At 35.9% G+C, this 23341-nt stretch overlaps 1 protein-coding gene across 1 annotated transcript in view; it reads right to left on the bottom strand.

The window, feature by feature from the left end:
• LOC131039398 (uncharacterized) overlaps positions 1-17718 on the bottom strand; it is a 138889-nt gene extending 121171 nt beyond the window's left edge. Inside the window, exons 1-2 of the mRNA XM_057972129.2 lie at positions 17406-17718; positions 17227-17306 (exon numbers count right to left, since the gene is read on the bottom strand). Of these exons, the coding sequence (XP_057828112.1) occupies positions 17227-17306; positions 17406-17487 (162 nt within the window). The 5' untranslated portion in view covers positions 17488-17718. The remainder of the gene's footprint in view (positions 1-17226; positions 17307-17405) is intronic.
• Between the last annotated feature and the right edge of the window lie 5623 nt (positions 17719-23341).

The raw sequence follows: 23341 nt of genomic DNA, 5'->3' as shown, positions 1-23341 counted from the left end.
CTTTTGAAGTTGTCTGTCTTCCAATTTCCTCCTTTCTTCTTGATGGATTGGGTAGCAAGAGCATGAGAGTCTTCACCATGAGAGCTTTTGATGATTCCTCTTGCAGCCCCTGCCTTGATTCCTCTTGAATGCAATCAGCACGGAGGCGGTCAAACTTGGGAAATTTGGATCTCCCACTTATGCCTTGGATAAATGGCTCACAAGAGTGAGGAAGACCATTTAATGCAAGCATGACAAGATTCTTGTCCACAACTTCATCTCCAATGGCACTGAGCTAATCTCTTAAATCTGAAATCTTCATGAAGTAGGTGATGACTAATTCTCCCTTTGCCATCTTCACTTGATGAAGTTGCTGCCTCAATGCAAGTGCTCTACTTGTGTTGTTGATCTCATACATCCCTTCCAATGCCTTGAACATATCTCTAGCTGAAGACATCTTGGAGATGATAGGAACAAGATGATCTTTCACGGAGTCAATCAAAATCTTCTTGGCTTTGACAGTATTCTTCTTGAACTGAAGTAGTTCATCTTTATCTTTGGGCACGGGCTGTTCCTTTCCTTGCACACACTCCAGAAGATCATTTTCTTCGAGGGTGACAAGGATTCTGAATTTCCATGAAGTGAAATTCGAAGCTCCCTCAAGTCTGTCCTCAACTTTCACACCGTACACCATCTTGAATGCTAGAAAATGGCGTGAAAAAGATGAAGTAGGAGCGCTGCTATCACAAACTCTGATCACAACTGAGTCAACCTTAGCTCTGATACCATGTTAATTTTAGATCAGACTGTTAAATATAGATAGCAATAACAGAAAACCAATACAAGGAACACAAAAGACACCAGAATACTCTAGGAAAACCTCCCTCTTGGAGGTGAAAAACCCAACAATTAATCTCAGATCTTATTATGCAATAATCAGTAAGTATCTTTACAAGTCTGCTTCAACACTTGAAGCATTTAGAACAGCAGTATATGCACAGTAGAGTGATGATTTCCCAACTAGGGCACAGCAGTACAATTGACTTATCTGCTATAAGCAACATTAACTAATAATGGAGAGGATTCAGTGCCTCTGAATGAATTCGCTGTGCTTGAAGATGATCGCTGCTCCTAAAAGGTAGTTCGCTGTCCTTGGAAGTTGATTCGCTGTCCTTAGAAGTATTCGCTGACCTTGGGTGATAGTTCGCTGATCACTGCTGAAGGAGATTGCTGAATGAAGAATGTATTCGCTGATTGTGTGTTGATACAATGATTTAGACTTTGTATATATATGTGTCTTAGCCTCCCAATTCACCCTAGGTCGGCTTACAAGAAGAGCAATTTAATTACAATATAATGCTTTAGGTTTGGCGCCCAATATAGGGTCAGCCCCATCAACACGTTTCAATACAAGTTATGATTATTGCATATAAATCGTGACAAAGGCCAATAGGCCAATTAGTCACATACACGTGCTAGGTCGGCCCTAGAAGGGATCCGACCTAGCTATAACATCAACATTAAAGACTTCGTTTGAGATTCCATAATAAACAATAGACTTATCCCTATGGCATACCAATTACTTGTAAAATGTAAATTGCTGCTTTTTCTGGATTCAATTCAGATCTCAGAATCTCTTATCTGATCAATTGATCCTTTTTTGGCTGCCTTTATTGGATAAATGGTTCTTCCTTTTATATCTCTTATTTGGATAAAATCATACCTTTCCATAACACCCCTCTCCCTTCGTAAGAGTTGCACCTCTTGAGCACTGTCCTAATAAATCTAAGTCAGTCCCCTTAAAGAGGTTATTATTATTTGAAAAATGCCCTAAATCCAATCAAAAACCTAAATTAGTTTTAGGCGGCCCTCTTTTAAATGGTCATAGCCAATTTTAATTATTTCTAACTGGGTCAGCCCCCTTTCATTAATTTAATTGCTTATGTGTTTATTATTTAAGGCTGCAATCATTATCTCCGGCAGGGATATGATAGTTCGCCCTTCCCAAGATTGCTTGTCCACAAGCAATTCAAATTGGGATGAACAAGGAGGGAGTGCTCAAGATGATCCTCAATTGAAAATGGCTTGGTCTTTGTGACTTCTACTCCCCTTTTATGAAAATCTATCACACAATTTACTTCCACTACGCTACTCTGATATTATCTAAAGTTGCAAATGTTATTTTTAGTACTTTCAGATTAGATAACACTTAGAAAATTTGAATTGTTGATGACTAGGTTTAATTAGATTTATTGTTTTCAGATTTAAGCATAGAAAGAGAAAATGAATGCATAAAGACAAGACAAAGATACCCTAGAAAAACCTCCTAGGAGGAAAAACCCAGCCTAAAAAGATCCACAGATCTGATAATGGTTTTGAATTCAACTGATAATTACACACTTATCTGGAGTATAGATGTTGCAGTCACAAGGGAGATGACATAGAGGCCTTCACAATTAGTTTGCTAATGGAGGTCATGAATTGCAATTCTTCTAATCTGACTTGCTGTATGTAACAATGGTAGCAGCAACCCTTCTATGGAGTTCTTTATCTCTTGAAGATGATCTGCTGTCTTGCTTAAGTTCGCTATCTTCTGTTACTGATCTGCACACCTCTTCGTATAGTTCGCTGTAAATTAATTGACTTGAATATCAATTTCGCTTCCTTAGTATATTTTGCACCTTGTTGCAAAAGACTGAATTGAATTGATGTTGTGTTTAGTGTATGCTTTATTTATAGGAGTAGCAATACTTCTTAATCATGTCGACCTTCTTGCAATTAAACATATTAATTCATTTAATTCCTTTTAACCGAAATGGATAGGGTCGGCCCTATCAAGGAGGCGTGGTGAGTTTGGATGTGGCGTGAAGACTTTTAGGTGGAGCCGAGAGGTATAGGGCCTGGCCCTATATATAGGAGAAGGAGTTGGCCCCCTTTGGCGGATTCCAATGTTGCCTAAGGCAATAGGAATCCGCCAGGCCCTAATTATAACCAACACTCCCTCTTAATTAGGGCAGAGAATCATAACCATAATCTTTCGTCTTGCACACAAGCATAGACTGGATCCACCTTGCATTGCCCGCAGAGAGTGGAGAGGATCTTTTATACCATCTTACATTGCCCGCAGAGGATGGTTGACCATCTTACATTGCCCGCAGAGGATGGTTTAACAATTACACTTCTCCCTGAGAAGTTTACAATACCACCTTGCATTGCCCGCAGAGGGTGTTTAACATTTACAATACCATCTTACATTGCCCGCAGAGGATGGTTAATAATTATACTTCTCCCTGGAAAGTTTACAATACCACCTTACATTGCCCGCAGAAGGTGGTTAACATTTACAATACCATCTTACATTGCTCGCAGAGGATGGTTAATAATTATACTTCTCCCTGAGAAGTTTACAATACCACCTTGCATTGCCCGCAGAGGGTGGTTTTATACAATACAAAGTATCACTGAAATTGAGACTCCCTCTCAATTGGAGTTTCATTTTCCACAATACCAAGTCTATCCCTGAAGTACACAAACTTCACTTTGGATAGAGGCTTGGTAAGAATATCTGCAACCTACTCATCAGTGCTGACATACTTCAGCTGAATAGCACCTCTTTGTACCATATCCCGAATAAAATGATAATGGGTTTCCACATGTTTTGACTTGTCATGAAACACTGGATTGATAGACATTTTAATACAACTCTGGTTATCACAGTGAATAACTGTAGGATCCCATGGCTGACCAAACAGCCCAACAAGAAGCTTACGAAGCCACACTGCTTCTCTGGAAGCTACACTTGCTGCAATATACTCAGCTTCAGCAGTACTCAATGCCACTGAGGATTGTTTTCTGCAAGCCCAAGAGATCACTGCAGAACCCAAGCTAAAACAAATACCGGAGGTGCTTTTCCTATCTTTGACGCTTCCAGCCCAGTCTGCATCAGAATAACCTTCCAAGGTTATTGGAGTGTTAAGTGGATACTTCAGCCCAAAATCAACTGTGCCTCGCAAGTATCTTAGGATATGCTGGGCTGCAACAAGGTGAACATGCTTGGGCAAGCTCATGAACTGGCTGAGAGCATTCACAGCAAAACATATGTCTGGTCTAGTGTTAACTAGATACATCAGTGATCCAATCAACTGTCGATACTCGGATGGATCTGCAAATTCAGAGTTAGCTGCAGAAACACTTAACTTCTTTAAGTTAGATTCATAGGAGTAGACATTGGTTTACAATCCATCATTCTAAATCTTTTCAAAATGTCAATAGTATACTTTCCTTGACTTAGAAAAATTTCGTTAGATCTTTGCCATACTTCTAGACCTAGGAAATAATGCATTAGACCTAAATCTTTCATTTCAAATTCCGAAGCTAGTTCTTTCTTGCATCTAATAATAAGTTCATCTTTACCAGTAAGAAATAAGTCATCCACATAAAGAACTAGAATTAGCATTTCATCATTGGCTACTTTAAAGTAAATGTTAGAGTCAGCATCATTTTTACAAAAGCCTAGACTTAGCAAATATTTATCAATTCTTTCATACCAAGCACAACGAGCTTGTTTAAGACCATACAGAGCTTTCTTTAACCTGCACACATGGGTTAATCTATCCTGAATCTCATATCCCTCAGGTTGCTCAATATAGACTTCTTCCTCAATGACACCATTGAGGAAGGCAGTCTTAACATCCATCTGATGTAGTTTCCAACCCTTAGCAGCAACAATAGCAATTATCGTTCTAATGGAAGTATATCTAGCAACAGGAGCAAATGTTTCTTCATAGTCTATGCCTTCCTTTTGGGAAAAACCATGCGCTACAAATCTAGCCTTATATTTTTCAATACTACTATCGGCATTATGCTTAATTTTAAATAACCATTTAGAGGAAACAACAGATTTACCTTTGGGTCTGGGCACAATGTCCCATACATCGTTCTTGATGATTGACTGATATTCTTCATCCATAGCAAGCTTCCAGGCATGATGACTTAAGGCTTCTTCAACATTGCAAGGTTCAATTTCAATGAGATTACACATTAAAGAAACGTGGTTGGAAAATACTTGAGGTCTCTTAGTTTCACGGAAGGTGCCACTTGGAGCAGCAAATCTTTCAGCTTCTTGAATGGTGTTTCTTACCCAAAGTGGCCTCTTTTTGGTAACGACAATGTCACTAGGAATATCAGTGGGATTCATGGGTTCTGGAGGATCATCATGATCATCTTGAGGTGGAGGTTCAACTTGCTCCCTCTGAATCTCAGGCTTAGTATCAACATTTATATTTTGATTATCATTAGATTCATCAATAACACAAGAACCTTTCGATTTCTTAAAAGCAATGTCTTCTTCAAATGTAACATCCCTACTTACCTCAACATACCTTTGACCTGGGATGTAAATCCTGAATGCCTTGGAGGATTCACTGTATCCGACTAGCATGCCTTTCTTTCCGGAGGGTTCCAACTTTGATCGCTTTTCCTTGGGCACATGAACATAGACGGGACTTCCAAAGATTCTGAGGTGACTAATGTTTGGTTTGGATCCTGTGAAGGCTTCTTCCGGGGTCATGTTCTTTAGAGCACGATGAGGACATCTATTCTGGATATACACTGCTGTTCTAGAAACCTCAACCCATAGAAAGGTTTGCAAGTCTTGATCGTGGATCATAGCCTTTGCAGCCTCTACAATGGTCCTATTCTTCCTTTCAGCAACACCATTTTGTTGAGGATTGTATGGAACACAAAACTCCCTCTTAATTCCTGACTCAACACAAAAATCATAAAAGCTACCGAAGGTGTACTCACCTCCATTGTCAGATCTTAAACATTTAATTCTTTTACCAGAGGAGTTTTCAGTTAATGCTTTAAACTCCTTAAATTTACTTAAGACTTCATCAGATTCTTTAGATTTCAAGAAGTAGATCCAAGTTTTCCTAGAGAAATCATCTATGAAGATTACATAATAAAGAAATCCACTAGGAGATGCTATAGACATAGGACCACATAAATCAGAGTGAACAACTTCTAGTTTGTCTTTAGCTCTATTTTCACTTTTATAAAATGGACTTTTAACAGTCTTGCCAATAGCACAACCTTTACAAGTGTTATCATGAACTTGACTGAGTTTAGGCATACCTTTGACTAACCTTTCAAGGGAAGGAAGAGCTTGATAATGTAGATGTCCAAGTCTTCTATGCCATAACTCACAGGATTCCGGAGCCTCATTAATGAGGGCTTGAATAGGGTTAGTAGAGAGCTTATAAAGACTATCATATCTATGACCAATTATACAAGCAGATTTAAAACTAACTTTCTTAGACCAAGCAAGAACTTTTCCCTCAGAAAATGCAATTTGATAACCTTTATCTTCTAAAGCAGAAATGGAAATTAGGTTTCTTTTAATTCCAGGAACAAACAATATATCACTGAGATGCAAGGAAATACCAAAATCTAAATTTGGAGAAATAGAGCCAGAACCTCTTACTGAATAACGAGTGTCATCACCAATTACCACGTGAAGGCTGGTATCCTTTTCTACTAGGCCTGAAAGGTGATCACAGTAACCTATGATGTGTCTGGAGGCACCACTGTCAATCAACCATGTATTGCTATCTGAGGGAACACTGCTAGATAGAGCGGAGATGAATAAGAAGTCATCACTGTGTTCTGAGACTTCATTTAGGTTTGTTTCACTTTGGTTAGGGTTATTTTGACATTCCTTAGCATAGTGACCGAATTTGTCACATCTTAAACATCGCACATGCGAAGTATCTCTTGGTTTCTTCCAAGGGTGTTAGGAACTAAATGGTCTGAATTCCCTATTTCTTTTATGATAAGGTTGCTTCCAATTTCCCCCTTTCTTGCATTGAGTTGCAAGCATGTGATGATCATCTACATGGGGGCTCTTGGTTTGTCCTCTTGTGATGAGGTGAGACTCTTCTTGGATGCAATCATTCTTAAGGCGATCAAGGGTAGGTAACTCAGACCTGCCACTTATGGTTTGGATAAATGACTCCCATGAGTGAGGTAGACCATTAAGGGCAATCATGACAAGGTCTTTGTCTTCCATGTTATAGCCAATTAAACCTAGCTGATTCTTTAGTTCTGAAATTCTCATTAAGTAAGAAATAACAGAATCTTCTTTAGCCATTTTGATATTAAGTAGTTGTTGTCTTAAAGTAATTGCCCTACTGAGATTGTTAACTTCATATGTACCTTGTAGATGACTGAACATTTCCCTTGCATTGGTAAATGAGGCAATAGAGGTGACGAGGTGGTCTTTGACTGAATCAATGAGAATCTTCCTGGCCTTAACAGCATCCTTTTTGAATTGTTTTAACTCAGCTGCATCCGTAGGCTCAGTTAGCTCTTTCGCTTCTATGAATTGGAGAAGATCTTCTTCCTCAAGAGCCAACTTGATTCGAACTTTCCATGCAGTAAAATTTAGATTCCCATCAAGCCTATCTTCAACTTTCAGCCCCATTAACCTGACCTGCAAATGCTACAACAATTTGGAAATAAAGGAGTACTGAATTCTAAATCTGAAGTTTGATCTAACCTAAAGCTCTGATACCATGTTATTTTTAGTACTTTCAGATTAGATAACACTTAGAAAATTAGAATTGTTGATAACTAGGTTTAATTAGATTTATTGTTTTCAGATTTAAGCATAGAAACAGAAAATGAATGCATAAAGACAAGACAAAGATACCCTGGGAAAACCTCCTAGGAGGAAAAACCCAGCCTGAAAAGATCCACAGATCTGATTATGGTTTTGAATTCAACTGATAATTACACACTTATCTGGGGTATAGATGTTGCAGTCACAAGGGAGATGACATAGAGGCCTTCACAATTAGTTTGCTAATGGAGGTCATGAATTGCAGTTCTTCTAATCTGACTTGCTGTATGTAACAATGGTAGCAGCAACCCTTCTATGGAGTTCTTTATCTCTTGAAGATGATCTGCTGCCTTGCTTAAGTTCACTGTCTTCTGTTACTGATCTGCACACCTCTTAGTATAGTTCGCTGTAAATTAATTGACTTGAATATCAATTTCGCTTCCTTAGTATATTTCGCACCTTGTTGCAAAAGACTGAATTGAATTGATGTTGTGTGAAGTGTATGCTTTATTTATAGGAGTAGCAATACTTCTTAATCATGTCAGCCTTCTTGCAATTAAACATATTAATTCATTTAATTCCTTTTAACCAAAATGGATAGGGTCGGCCCTATCAAGGAGGCGTGGTGAGTTTGGATGTGGCGTGAAGACTTTTAGGTGGAGCCGAGAGGTATAGGGCCTGGCCCTATATATAGGAGAAGGAGCTGGCCCCCTTTGGCGGATTGCAATGTTGCCCAAGGCAATAGGAATCCGCCAGGCCCTAATTATAACCAACAGCAAATTCCGAACCAAGATATGTTATTATCAACAACTAACGACTTACCAAGGCATTTGGAAATTTGCAAGGTTTGTGATTTTAAGGCAAGTTTTTTCATCTTTCGGAGAGAAGGAACAAAGCTATCTTGTAATTGCATTAATAGTATTTGCAGAAACTGATTTGGTAGGCCCTATGGATATCCTTTGAGTTGAAGCAAGGATGGGCTTTCCACATGTTAAGATGAGGACTAGAAGCATGACAAACATTTATGGTCTTAAATGAAATGAATTTATATCTTTTTGGTTCATTTTCATTATTCTCACATTCGGTAACTAGTCCAAATCATAACGTTTCAAAAATTCTTCTCTTTCATATGTATGGTATTAGATTTTGGCCTTGAAAAAAAAGAAGAAAGATTGTCCTTGTACTTTTGAGATCATGACTTGGGAATTTATATTGCATTTATGCCTATTGTAAGTGAAGGTATTTAAGTAATTTTAAAAGTATAATCTTTGAAATCTGCCTTAGATTCATTATCCATGCAAGAGACTGAAGGGAGCATTAATTTATTAGAACCTAATCAATCTGGCTGATGAACTAGATATTGCCAAGAGTTTGTATTTTAGAAAGTTTTATATTACTTAGCTTACACATGCGGTGATAGCATCTCAGGTGAATATTTTCTCATGGGTAATTGTTCATGGTAGCACATGGAGCCAACCTTTTCAAAAAATGAAAGCTTGGCAGGCATATCAGGAACACCAATAAGTACTAAGGACAGTAGAAATGGGTTTTGCATGTCAATTGTTTAAAAGTGCATTCATATGTGCTGCCTTTGTCTGCTTATTAGTAAACAAATAGAGAGGATATGTATGTGACCAAATTTAGATGCCAATCAGAAAACAAGGATGATGGCATTAGTAGCTTGAGTGATGCAGGGGCATCGACCCCTCTTTTTTTGTTTCCTTTGTTTGGTTTTGTGTACTTTGTTCTAGAGTTTTTGTTTGATGTGGTCTCTATTCTCTTTCGGACACGTTGCCTATGTTTGCGGGGAATTGGGAATCTCTTTGGGCGTATCATCAATTCTTTCATGTTCCTCTTACAAGATTCAGTCATGCAAAGTCGTTGGCATTGGCAAATAGTTATGCAAAGTAATTGGATGGGGAAAACTCGTTGGATGGGGCAACGGTGGAAAAAGAGTAACAGGGAGGAAGTTTTGCAGTCTGCACAACAGAAAATAACATGGAACGCTGAAGAAATGCCAGGAAGAAGTGACGCTGATTCATTGAGTAATCAAGCTGGAGTGTACAAGAAGATCAAAGCACAAGACAGACCTTGTTTGGGTCGTGAAGACAGAGGAATGTAGTTGATGTTCTGTAGACATTTTGTCACCCATTGCAGAAATAAATGTTTTCCTGTTTTGCTGCTTTATTCTCAAGGATGTTCATGAAACACTAAGCTATATGGCTCAAATGAATTGTTTTATGTTCCTATCCCATCTATATATGTGTGTGTGTTAACTTTCTACGAATTGTCAGTTTGCTTTGTTAAAGTTTGAAGTTCCTGTCACATTAGAAATTGATGCCATCTCTCTAAGTTCCTGTCACCATTGTAGGCAGAGCTTGTTTGTGTTGTTTAAGAAGTAGATTGCCATCATTCAGCCAACCCTTTTTATTTCGGGGACCATATGAATAAGGGAAGGTTATGCTCATGGCTAGATCCTTTGATTTCACGTCAAATACGAACAACCAAGAAGTGACTTGATCAGATTCTTTCACTTGAAACTGTTACATGGGAATTGTTTCAGAAAATTCCATAGGAAATAAGTGAAATACAAAACAGAACTACTGAGAGGGAGGGGTGAATCAGTAGTTCAATAACTTTTTAAACAAATATAACCATAACAAATTGAAATCCATATCAAGCTGAGAGGACACGAGAATTATCTCGTGGAAAACCCTTTCTGGCAAAAAACCACGGCACTGAAAAATATCTATTCAAATAAGATGGGCACCAACCCTATTACAAAAGTGAGCTACAACTCACACTATGAGCACCGACTCAATACAAAGGCTACAACCTTAATGAGCACCAACCCAGCCACACAAAGTACAAGTTCAGAAATTTGAATGTACAGCAAGCTCCGTTTTACTCAGAAATGATTAAACTCCTTAAAATCTGTGTAATGTTATACAAAATGATATTGTGACTCTGCAACGTTCAATCCCAAAAAAAAAATTCTCTGGATGCATTGATTGAAGAAACTACAAGTCATTGAAGTTTGTTGGACTGCACAGAATAACCAGACTTTCAATTTGATCTTCAAATATTTTCCTCCTCTGCAAAAATATAAAACCTCCGCACTTTTACTGAGATAATGTTCACTGTCTGAGACAACTGTAAAAACCACTGCTTCAGCAATACACGTTCCTCATTGTCACACCATTCAAACTCAGCACGAAGGACATATATGTTTCAGCATCATTGTAGACTTCATGATTTTCTTCAACCTTTCACTGCGTAAGAGAACTTCATCAAAAGTTTGATTCATATTTACCACACTATATTCATCACTCCAAAATCATGCAACTGCACAACGCAGACATCACTCTCAAGGAAGACTATATACGATTCATATATTTTTACACACTATATACTTCAACCCAAGAAGATCAGCATACACGATATATCATCTGAAGTATATCAGTTGTAAAATGGCAGCGAACTTCAGCTAAAACAACACATCATGCAACACCAAAAAATTTCTACAAAAACCGATCAGCACAGAAAAATAAAAAAGAAAATGCCTTTTTCAGACTTACATCTGAAGACGTTACAGAGAGCAGAAAAAGAAAACATTATCTTAACACTCCCAAAAATCTCCCATACAGCGCCACCAATCAATAAACGACTTGTGTAACTTCCAAGTTCATAGAGCGATAAGCACACTCATCGAACACACTCAGCAAACCGTTACTCCACTAACTTCCGTTACACACACCCAATCAAGGAATGAAGAGTTCCAAAAACACCTCTGTACAAGGCGATATCCACCTGGCCACGCACAGGAAATGTGTGCAATAGACACAGCATATATCATATCTGCAACAAAAACGTCTGCACAAAGCAACTTCTAACACATAGCCAACTGTCAACGTCTGGGAAGGAGTTGCAAGAGACGCGGAGAAGCAAACAGTCATCAGGAATCAGTAAGGCATCTTCTTTTTTAACCGGCATGTAAACACTTAATGCCACTTAACACCCAATGCAGCACAAGAAAAAGAATATCTCTGCAAATTCTTCCGAAAAAGCCACATAGGTGGCACAAACTGAACAGCAAGTTGACAAAGCACAAAGAGATCAACAGCTTACATACGTCGCTAACAGAACCAAGGAAATCAATCAGCTGACACTGAGCATATTGACATCAATAACTAAATTCAACAATAAGATATGTAGGTGTGTATAGTCAGAGGCTAACTACATGTTATTATGGTAAGAGAAGCCATTCATCGAAATTTTACATTACAAAAGCATATCAGTACATAGAGCAATGATATATGCTCATTTGAAAAGAGTGCCTGATATTTTCCAAGCTGAACAGTATCATTGCAAATGCTGATTAGCAATTGGAGTTACAACCAAACAATGGTATTACACGGGGGGAATAGTGAAGTATTTGCTCCTATGAAAGAACCAAATGGAAAGTCTGTTGGAGCTTAATGAAGTAGTAAAAGTAGGGTTCTCACTTTTATGCAAGATTTTTGTGCATCTTTCTAGCCAGGATTCTGTATGAGAACATGGAGCATGTGATTTTTTTTATTATTGTAGGCTTTCTGTACTTGATTCGCTACACTATACTAACACACATGTGTTTGTCGTTGTAGGTCAGAAATCTCTCATCTCACTCATTCATTGTCTTTTTATTGCTATTACTATGTTTGCATGGTGTTTTTATTGCTGTTAAGTTGTTAACATATTCTTTTGTTGTCTGGTGATTGTTCTGAGTAAAACACTGCAAAATAACATAACTGGCAAGCTGATTATGAGTATCTGTAATAGTTTACAGATCACTCACCTATCACAAAAAAAGAAAAACTCACCAAATTATAGACTTCTCAGTACCGTCCATCTCATGTGAATTGACAGAGGCCAGTGGTTCTGAACTTTAAACTAATTTCCTTCAAAATTGGTTAAACCTAGAAAAGATCACTGCTGAAGAATGGAATAAATTTGAGGGGTAAGAATATTGGAGCTGTCATGATAGAGACTCAGGTTCAAATCCAAATGAGATATGATAAAAGTGTTTGAATGGGATAAATAAGGCATTCAACTTGTTGCATATCCCAGTTGAATTTGTCATAAGAGATACACCTAGGCCATGGCATCTAAGGCAAAGCTTACTCAATAAAGATAACTTATCAAGTAAAACATTCCACTATAATCTGAATTGACACGAGTGGGTAATGTCCCTTTGACCTGCAGGCTGGCAGGATCAAAACTCTGATACCAATTGTACTGTCCCCTTTTGGGATATACCTGAAATTTGCCCAAAAACAACAATAATAATAATAAAATTTATTTACAAGAGTATTCTTTTACTAAACTTCACCATAGTAATTGAATTTAGGATTATAATCACTTAACATTAAAAATAATAATGAAGACTCTTATTGTAAACATGCACACTATAGCTTCAACCATATTAGAAATTTGAGGGGAAAGCACCATAGGATGCTGGGAGACTATCCTCCACAATTAAGCCCAAGAGCGTCGAACAACCAACCAAGTCAATCCAATCCATTTGCCCACAAGTAACCAACTCAATGGGTGTCTACTCAATTGAGGGCTCCCGTACTCCTGCATCTCCATATTATGTTTCCTTGCCAGTTTCTAATATGATTGCTTTATTAAAATCCAATAAGTAATTACTAATCCTCAATCCGTGATGGAATGGCAATGTAATTCAATAATAAATAAATTAAAGACTTCATATGAGATTCCATAATAAAAAATAGACTTATCCCTATGGCATACCAATTACTTGTAAATGTAAATTGCTGCTTTTTCTAGATTCAATTCAGATCTCAGAATCCCTTTATCTGATCAATTGATCCTTTTTTGGATGCCTTCATTGGATAAATGGTTCTTCCTTTCATATCTCTTATTTGGATAGTATCATACCTTTTCATAACACCCCTCTGCCTTTGCAAGAGTGGCACCTCTTGAGCACTATCCTAACAAATCTAAGACGGCCCCCTTAGAGAAATTATTAATATTTGAAAATTGCCCTAAATCCAGTTGGCCCCCTTAATTAGTTTTAGTCGGCCCTCTTTTAAATTTCCATAGCTGAATTTAATTATTTCTATTTGGGCCGGCCCCCTTTCATTAATTTAATTGCTTATGTGTTCATTATTTAAAGCTGCAAGAGCAGGGATATGAGAAAGATATTGACAACTTTTCAAGTGCATGCATGATTGCCAACATTTCCTTGTCATATGTAGAGAACCTCCTTTCAACTTCATTCAAGTTTCGGCTCTCATAAGCAATTGGATGCTTGTCTTGCATCAAAACAGCCCCAACACTAACAGCGGATGCATCACACTCAAGCACAAAGGGTTTAGAGAAATCTGGTAAAGCCAAAACAGGGCAAATACTCATTACCTTCTTAAAATGATCCATAACCTTTTGAGTCTCATCCATCCAAACAAAGGCATCTTTTTGGTCAAATATGTCAAAGTAGTGGTTAATGTAGAAAACCCCTTCACAAATCATCTATAGTATGTAGAAAACCCCTTCACAAATCATCTATAGTATGTCCATAGACCAATGAAGCCCCTTTAAATGGGACACATTCTTTGGTGGTGGCCAAACAAGTATAGCTTTAATCTTCTCCCTATGTGCCTTCACACCACCTTCCCCAATGGCATATCCCAAATATAATAGCTCTATCATACCACACTCACACTTAGAGGCTTTCGCAAAAGGGAGTTAGCTGCTAAGATTAACACCTCATCAAGGTGTTGAATATGCTTCTCCCATGTCCTGCTGTATGCTAAGATGTCATCAAACAAAACCAACACAAATTTTTGCAACTGCTTGTTGAATACATGGTTCATACAAGACTGAAAAGTAGCTGGAGCATTTGATAACCCAAAGGGTATCACCAAATGCTCGAAATGTCCATAGTGGCAATTGAAAGCTGTTTTGTGCACATCCTGCTCCCGGACTCAAATCTGATGGTATCCTGAATGAAGGTTTATTTTGGAGAAATAGATCACTCCTATAGCCCATCCATCAACTCATCAATACGCGGAATAGGATACTTGTTCTTGATGGTCTTCTTATTTAGTGCATGATAATCAATGCACATCCTCATAGTACCATCCTTCTTCTTCACCAAGACAACAGAAGAAGTAAAGGGACTAGAACTAGACCATATATGACATGCATCTAGCAACTCCCAAATAGTCTTCTCAAACTCATCCTTGAATTGCTTAGGATGACGATAGGGATCCATAACAACTAGTTTTCTATCCACAAGCTCAAAAACATGCTCAAAACCACGATCTGGAGGTAGACCATGCAGTAGATTTCAAAAAACCACACTATGCTTGTACAATTGTAATTGTGATGTACCTTAATTTTTGCCCAGTTTCTAATTAAATAAATAATCAATTAAAATTATAAATAAATGCTAATTATTATTAATTTAATAAAGTCGCATCTTTAGGCCGACCTGTTGCCTTTTTACTTATTTATATTGTTTTTTATTTAAGTTGCCTTGAGAGCCCAACGTGATGTTTTGTGGCAGTTTTTCTTTGAGTCAGTTTTTCCCTGTAGTGGCCAACTTTCTTGAGATGGATGTATATAGACATGCTCTTGTTGTTCCAGGCATCAAAGGTTTTCATTCTCCCTGCACTGAATGAAATTATGAATGCAATCTGAGAGCTCAGACACCACCCTGAGCATCTCGCACCTGGTAAGACAAAAACCTTACCAGCCTTACTTTCTAAGCTTTCAGCTAACCTTGCATCAATAACTATATTTTGAAGATATTAGTTTTGGGCACTTCTGATTGGAAATCTGTTCAGGTGTGATCTGGAAGGAGATTACAGGGGGTACCTTCAGGAGTTACAGTACCCACCATATCCGAGATAAGAGTCGCATGACCTTTGGGATCTTGGAACTGGAAGTTGAACATCAGAATACAATCAGATCAGCAGAGCGCGAATTCAGGAGTATAGTGGAATTCTCACAGCATCTTAGGTGGGTAACCTAAGGAGCGATTGGTTATGGCTCCTCTAAAAGCAAGCACACAATCTTCATCATTGACACCTTCATCACTGGACAAAGGTGCCAGCGAAGAGGTCTCAGGTCAATAATTTCTGCCTTATTAGATATACTAGTGGCTCTCATAGAGCTGAAGGCATTCTTGCCTGTAGGTTTACAGGCTGTCAAATACATGTACTGAGCAAACAGTTGGTTTAATACATATATTCAGTTGTCTCTATTATCTGATCATTGTATGATTGTTGAACTGATGAATGATATATTTCTGAGATAGAAATCTGAACTGTTCATTACTCCTGAGTGATGTGTTGGTCTGAAAAACTAAATTTGAGTTAGCAAAAATCTATTTTTCTTTCTAAACTGGTAAATTCTATTATAAATTCTGTTTGCTTCACAAGTTGGTATATTTCAATTTTAGAGGTCCTAGAAGACAAATCAGAGTGTAGCTTCATGCTGCATCAAGCCCAATGGGCTTAGACCTGTGGATTGCCAATTGGAGTAAGTTATATAAGGGAGTAGTAGCTCTCCATTTTGCTGGAGTTTTCCCCCCTACATGGATTTCTCCGGGGTAAACTCCGTGTCCATTTCATGGTAATGTTTTCTATCTTTTTTACGTGCTAATTTTATTTCAATTGTACTTAGATAATTGCAGTCCTTATTGTCCTCTAAGTAAACTCATTGCGATGAACTACTGAATGGAAAATCGATCGTAGTTTAAAGATCAAACTTCGACCAAGCAAGTTGAAATTTATAAGCATAGTTATCATCCTGCTGAATGAACTTATTTCAGAAAAGAAATGAGAAATACTCTTTGTTCTGATAGATTATAAGGAAGACTCCATACACAGGGAAGCCTCAAGACATACTTTGATTTCAAAGTGAGAATAGTCAGAAGAGAAGGATACTATCAAAAGAGAAAAAACTTTGCTATACATTAGAGGATAACAACAGGCTTCCTGAACAGTAATCTTTCCACAGCCAGGGAGTCAAAATAAATCTGGTAGTAACTTATGGCACTGCAGAAAGGGTTTTAGAATCAACTGGAGTGGGAGCATGTGGGAAGCAGCACGACAACTGTTTGAATATCAATGCTTCCTTCGATGGATTTTTTAGCGGATCAGTCTTGCATTGAGAGTTGAGAGTTCAGCATTTTATTTCATTTTTGGTCTTTAAATATTTTCAATTTATTATGTTGCTCATAAAAATATAGCAATAAGATTGACTTTAGTGAGAATATGTGAAAAATATAATCTGAATACACATGAATGATTCAATTAAGCGGGAAAAATGTATCTGGATGCAGCATATGCGGATTTACAGGCAAGAGAACAATCAGCGAATATGTCCGACAATGCCAAGAATTTTTTTATAATGGAACTTAACTTTTAGAGAGTGCATACAAAAACTGTCCTGAGATTATGCAATCAGAGTAGAATTGCCCTAGCGATATGAAATTGGTAAATTTACAGGAGTCGCCATAGACATTGCTACGTATCATCCCTCAAAATCATATTTTTTGCAGTTTATGCCCTTGGAAATTGCTATATTTTAAACAATGGCAGGTGGAAGTATATTACCGCATAATCTTCTTCCGTTAGCCTCCGGGCAATAAGTAAATTCAAAATAAATGACAATCCACGAGATATAATCTGAGAAGCTGTCCACAAACAAGCATGTTTCAGTTGTTAAGAAAACATGTCCGTGTAGCTTCAATTCTTAAATAACAGGCCCGATCTCCTATAGTAAGAATAAGTACCCATTAGATAAAGAAATGTATGCGCCAACATGGAGCCTTCATTCGCTCCAATATTGGCGTCTTCGTCCTTTTCATTGCCCATTATCTGAACTTTGTCAGAATGCGAAACGCGTGCTGCTTATACCTCCGATTTTCCCAAATACATGGCTTGAAGGACTGGAGCTTTGGCCTTACGTTATAGTATCGAACTATATATCTTTCGTAGTTGCAGTTGATTTGTTTCCAGGGAAAGACGACCGTTTCCCATTTTCGGCTAAGGAATAGAAGCGCATAGGGATTAGGCTAGGTATTAGTAATTCTGGTCATTTTTTATAGATATAGAAAAAGAGAAAACCAAATTCAAGTTAAAAAAAGCTGGGCTTTCGATGATCATATATGATCTCATTTTAATTGTTATTAGTATATTTATATTCTAAAAATATATATGTAAAATAATATCGAGAGATATCACATAATTGTCTTGCATGTTTATTAGAGTAATTATGTTTGTCTTGCATGTTTATTAGAGTAATGATGCTGAGAGGCATCTACAATGACATACAAATATCCGTAAACAAAAAATTGGTTTTGAATAAATTTGGCGTATAGATGAAGATAAATGCATGCATGTTTCAATTTCTATAAATATTATTTTATTATTCTATAACTTTGAATAAAATAGAATCATTGTCACTTGTCTCTAAGTATATGAAAATGTTACATCTTTAATGAGAATAAAAGAGTGGAGCATTGTTTAGCTCCATGTCCTTCTTGACAACTAATAAACATGCAAAACAATTATGTGATATCTCTCGGCATTATTTTACGTATATTTTTTTTAGAATATATGTATACTAGTAAAATAATACTTATAGAGAAACTAAAACATGCATGCATTTACCTATCATCTACACGTCAAATTTATTCATTTTCATTTTTTTGTTTATGGATATTTGTATGTCAATATAGATGCCTCTCAGCATAACTCGGCATAAAGATAGTCCATTCTCTGAGGCACATTTGAAGGTGCTTAAAATCTTTTATTAAGAAGTTGGGATGTAAGTGAATAATACCAAATAATACCAAAACTAGTATACCTATATTCTAAACAAATATACGTAAAATAATGCCGAGAGATATCACATAATTGCCTTGCATGTTTATTAGTTTTCAAGAATTAAAAGGAAATGTTGCACTCTTTCACTCTCATTAAAGATGTAACAATTTCATATACTTAGAGATAAGTGGCAATGATTTTGTTTTATTACATGCATGCATTTGCTTGTCATCTACACATCAAATTTATTCAAAATCAATTTTTTGTTTACGGATATTTGTATGTCATTGTAGATGCCTCTCGACATAATTAAAGTGATTTTTTTATAGAAATAAAATGAAGTAAAATCATTTTCTTTTTTTAAGACAATATATTAGAGGTTGTGAATGAGTAGAAATACCTTAGGTTCAATTTTTACAACAAGTTTAACTAGCAAACACGCAAAGTAAAAAGAATTCAAGGAGGATGAAAAACATTATATTCTCTACAAAATAGATTTAGGAATGCAAAACTATGGGATTGGAGAATGAAGAAAATGATTTTTGGTTTGTTGGTCACTTCAATGATCCTATGCGGGTGTAAATTTTGGGGCAAAAGCATGTCAAAACAAAAATGGAGACAAGTAGAAAGAATTTAAATACATCTAATCATAAGCAACCTCAAAATTAAAATAGTTGTTTCATGTGAGATCTCATGGGTGGAAATAGGCACCTTCCTTTTGGAAGCATCAACAATGATTCAATTAGTAAGTTTTCTAAAGAAGACTCAAAACATGGAAACACATTGTTGGCTTAAGATGATTATGGAAGAAGAGTTAACTAGAAGGAAGAACACATGGATGAAGAAATGGAACATCAATATGAAGGAATGTCCAATTATTAATAAGGAAATACAAAAAAATTGTAAGGGGAAATTTTAGAAATGGCAATGGAAAGAATAGAATGGGTGAAAAAAAACTTAGTATATCAAAGAATTTAACCCTATGGGAAATCATGAGGAAAAAAATTACATAGGGACCAATATTAAATGGAAAGCAAAAATGATGATATCCTCGCTAAGGAAGAGTTATCATCACTTGAGATGTGAAATAGGCAGATGGATGATACCAAAAGAGGAATTGGGAAAAAGAATATGCCAATTCTGCAATGCGGGAGTGGTGGAGATAGAATTGTATTTCATCATGGAATGCTTAGCATATAGCGACACTTGCATAAGCTATGAGGACATCTTGAAAACTTATAATCTAAACACATTATTTAAAGATGTAATGCTAGAAAAAATAGCAAACTTATTGATTAAAATCCATTGTTGAAGGATGGATCTTAAAAGGAGGTTACAAACTACTTTAGGATACGGTGCCCTATTGTTGAGGGGTTTTATGCTATTCTTGGGTCCCATAGGCTACTTTGGCCATGTGGACACTAGTAAAATCTTTCATTCATTTGTTTTAGTTGAAATAGGGGTTGCTTATATTGAGGTCATTGATATGGTGTGTATAGTTTGGATCTTTGGTCTTATGTTATAGTATTGAATAATATATATTTTGATAGTTGGAATAAAGATTATGGTTTTCTATGTTTAGTGCAGGGAATAAAAGTACATATGGATTAGGCTATTATTAATTTAGGTCATGTTTAATGGATGTGAACTTTATAGATGTAGATAAAGAGAAAACCAAAATCAAAGTAAAAAGGTATCTTTCATTCATTCATTTTAGTTGAAATAGGGGTCATTTATATTGAGGTCATTGTTATGGTGTGTATAGTTTAGAGCTTTGGTCTTATGTTATAGTATTGAATTATATATATTTTGATAGTTGGAAGAAAGATTATGGTTTTCTATGTTTAGTGCAAGGAATAAAAGTACATATAAGTTAGGCTATTATTAATTTAGGTCATGTTTAATGGATGTGAAATTTATAGATGTAGATAAAGTGAAAACCAAATTCAAGGTAAAAAGGTTTTCCTTTTACGAGATTTATTTAGTTGAAACAAGGATTGTTTATATTGAAGTCGATGTTGTGGTGTGCCTTTTAAGTTGTCTCCAAAAAAAGGAGCAATTAAAGAAAATTATTAGTCCAATGTTATTATAAAAAATGTTTTCAGCAAAAGAAATAAGTCATGGATGAAGAAAAACATAAGGTGGATGAACAAGTGATAGATAAGTTTTATAGATAAGTTTCACAAGTTTATGTGTAAAATAAAGTTAGGGAAGGAAAAAGAATTTTACCTTGAAAAAATTTAACCCCACTTTAGACCTATCAACAAAAGGCCTATTTAGAGGCCAATATCTTTTGGAGATGGCATATTGCTTTAGCCCAATTGAGGAATAGCTCTCATCAGTTCTAGTTTGAAATTAGTAAATGGACAAGGCCAAAATGTTAGAGGGAATAAAGTAATCACCTAGATAATTATCATTAGGTCATTATTCACAGTAGGATAATTAAGCTTACTTTGGCCATGTGTTTCTTTGTCTCAGGTGATACTTGATTAAGATATGTATCATGATCCCATTATGTCTTCATCTAAATTCAATCCATGTCTTTATAGCAAGGATTTCATTGTATATTTTAATCATTATCTTTTGCATCTAATGAAATCTCAAGCTTTATAGCAAATCAATTATTTTTTCTCTTATGTGATAGGGTGTTCTAATTGTAGGTAATTTTTGGTGGTGTATTTAGAAAAAGTATATGTATGACTATGAAGAGCTTGTCAATACCTTTCCAACACTACAAGAATTGTAAAAATTAAAGAAATGTGCAAAAAAATATGAGCTTGAAAGCTAAAATAGATCAAGTTTAACAAAATATAAAATTTACTAGCAAAAATTTTAGAAAAAAATATCGGTACCATAGGATAGTTCTCAAAATTTTCTTCCCAACAACTATTCACTTTCAAAAATTCAATATCATATGCTCAAGTTATGCTAAAAATAAATTTAAAAACTCCTTTATGGTAAACAGTTCGGGATTGGGTGGGAATTCAATAGTGATTTGACAATGATTTAGTGGTGGAATAATGGCACCATTAGAATGGATAGCAAACTAGTGGCAAGTTGGTAGTGGTTTAGCAAAGAATTGATGACGATGGTGAGTTGTTGAAAAGCTTTTCATAGTTACACACGTGCTTCTCTAAATTATACCCTACACCTCTTTTATTTAGTTTATCACATCTTTCACACTCTACGGATAACTTTGACATCTTGACTCCTTTAAAAAAAATCATAAGATGACTTTTATTTTAGTTGATTCATGTGTATTAAGATTATTGGTCTTTGATTTTATCATTTAAGAGTATCATGGTTTTTTTTTTCATCTTTTTATGATTATCTTGAATAAGGATAGTTATGAGTCTTGGTGAAATGACATCCGACACATCTTAGGTGGCTTAATATTTTGCCTTATTTTTATGGACTCGTTTTTTAACCAAATACACCTAGGAAGAAATCAACATGGGGTAATAATATTTATCATGTTGTAGGATTGATTTGTTCCAATGTTGATCATGACATTATGTGTGCTATATCAAACTTTGATTTTCCATGTGTGCTTTAGGCTAGAAATTGGGAGATTTATGGAAATCATCATCTCTCTTTATTTCTAGATGATAGGACTGCAAAATATTGCCTCATTCGCCTCGATGCAAATAATATACTCTTTGATGATGATATTTTAAAGGAGCTTGAATATATTATAGGCATTATATATTCCAAGGGTACAAAGACTTCTCTTATTACTTATTCTCATCTTAATGAGATCATATCTTCATCTACAAATACTCCTGATAAGATTCGTATTATTGCATCTATGGCATGTATTGATTCATTGCAATAGGACATTCATCATCTTCGAGATACTACTACTTAAAATTTCTATATATCGGGCATTTCATCCTTGTTTGTGGAATCTCATATTGCATATTTGGAGTCCATTTATTTAAGGACATCCATATCCTCTTTGATAATGATTATATCACGATACTTATCACTTTATTTTTGTTTTTATATCTTGTTCTTTATCAATCTTCACATGATTTTAGATTGACATCACCTAATTCCAATATATATACATTTTAGAAAATTTAAGAGGTATCCATCATGAGACTTCTTCCCTTATATCTCTTCCTGGAGTTAGAGTTTCTATTAAATTCACCATTGGATTTTTTACCCATAGGGAAAAAATTTGTTTGTAGTCAACGAAGTTTTTGTATCTTCAGGCACTCATTATTGGCACAAGAATTACTTCTTCATGGGAGGACTCGTAATCTCATCTTTTCTCTCCTATTGGAGGATATACTCTATACATTTGTAATAATTTCAATACTTGGGTGTCATGTCAATTCCTCTTTCTTCGATCACATGTACACATTTATTTACTTTTTTCTCTTTTTGAAGAGGAGTTTTTTAATTCCATGAAGTTTTCCCCTTTTTCTCTAATTATGAGATATTTTTTTGTTTGTGCATACTTGTATCTTATTAGATCATGTAGTTAAGACCCATACATGCATTCATCATTAGTGCACCTTTTTATTTTATCATACTCTCTAGGTTGCACTTAAGGGGGTGTTAGAGTGAAAAAGATAATGACCTAATTGATTATTGCTAGGTCTTTATTCATACTAGCATGCTTATGCTTACTTAGCTCATGTGTTTTTTTATCCCAAGTCATAGGACTAAAACACATACATCATGATCTAATTATACCCTCATCTATGGTTTCGTCATTATATTTATAACAAGGTTTCATTTTATATTATAATAATTATCTTTTGCATCTAATGAAATCTCAAGCTTCATAGCATATTAGTTACTTTCACTTCTATCATGACGTGTTTTGATTTCAAGTGATTTTTGGGGTACTGTGGGAGTTCAACCATTAACTTTAACACAAAAGAAGGTA

The sequence above is a fragment of the Cryptomeria japonica genome, chromosome 10 (genome assembly GCF_030272615.1).
Source record: "Cryptomeria japonica chromosome 10, Sugi_1.0, whole genome shotgun sequence".
Taxonomy (NCBI): domain Eukaryota; kingdom Viridiplantae; phylum Streptophyta; class Pinopsida; order Cupressales; family Cupressaceae; genus Cryptomeria; species Cryptomeria japonica.
This window is presented reverse-complemented; position numbering and strand designations above follow the sequence as displayed.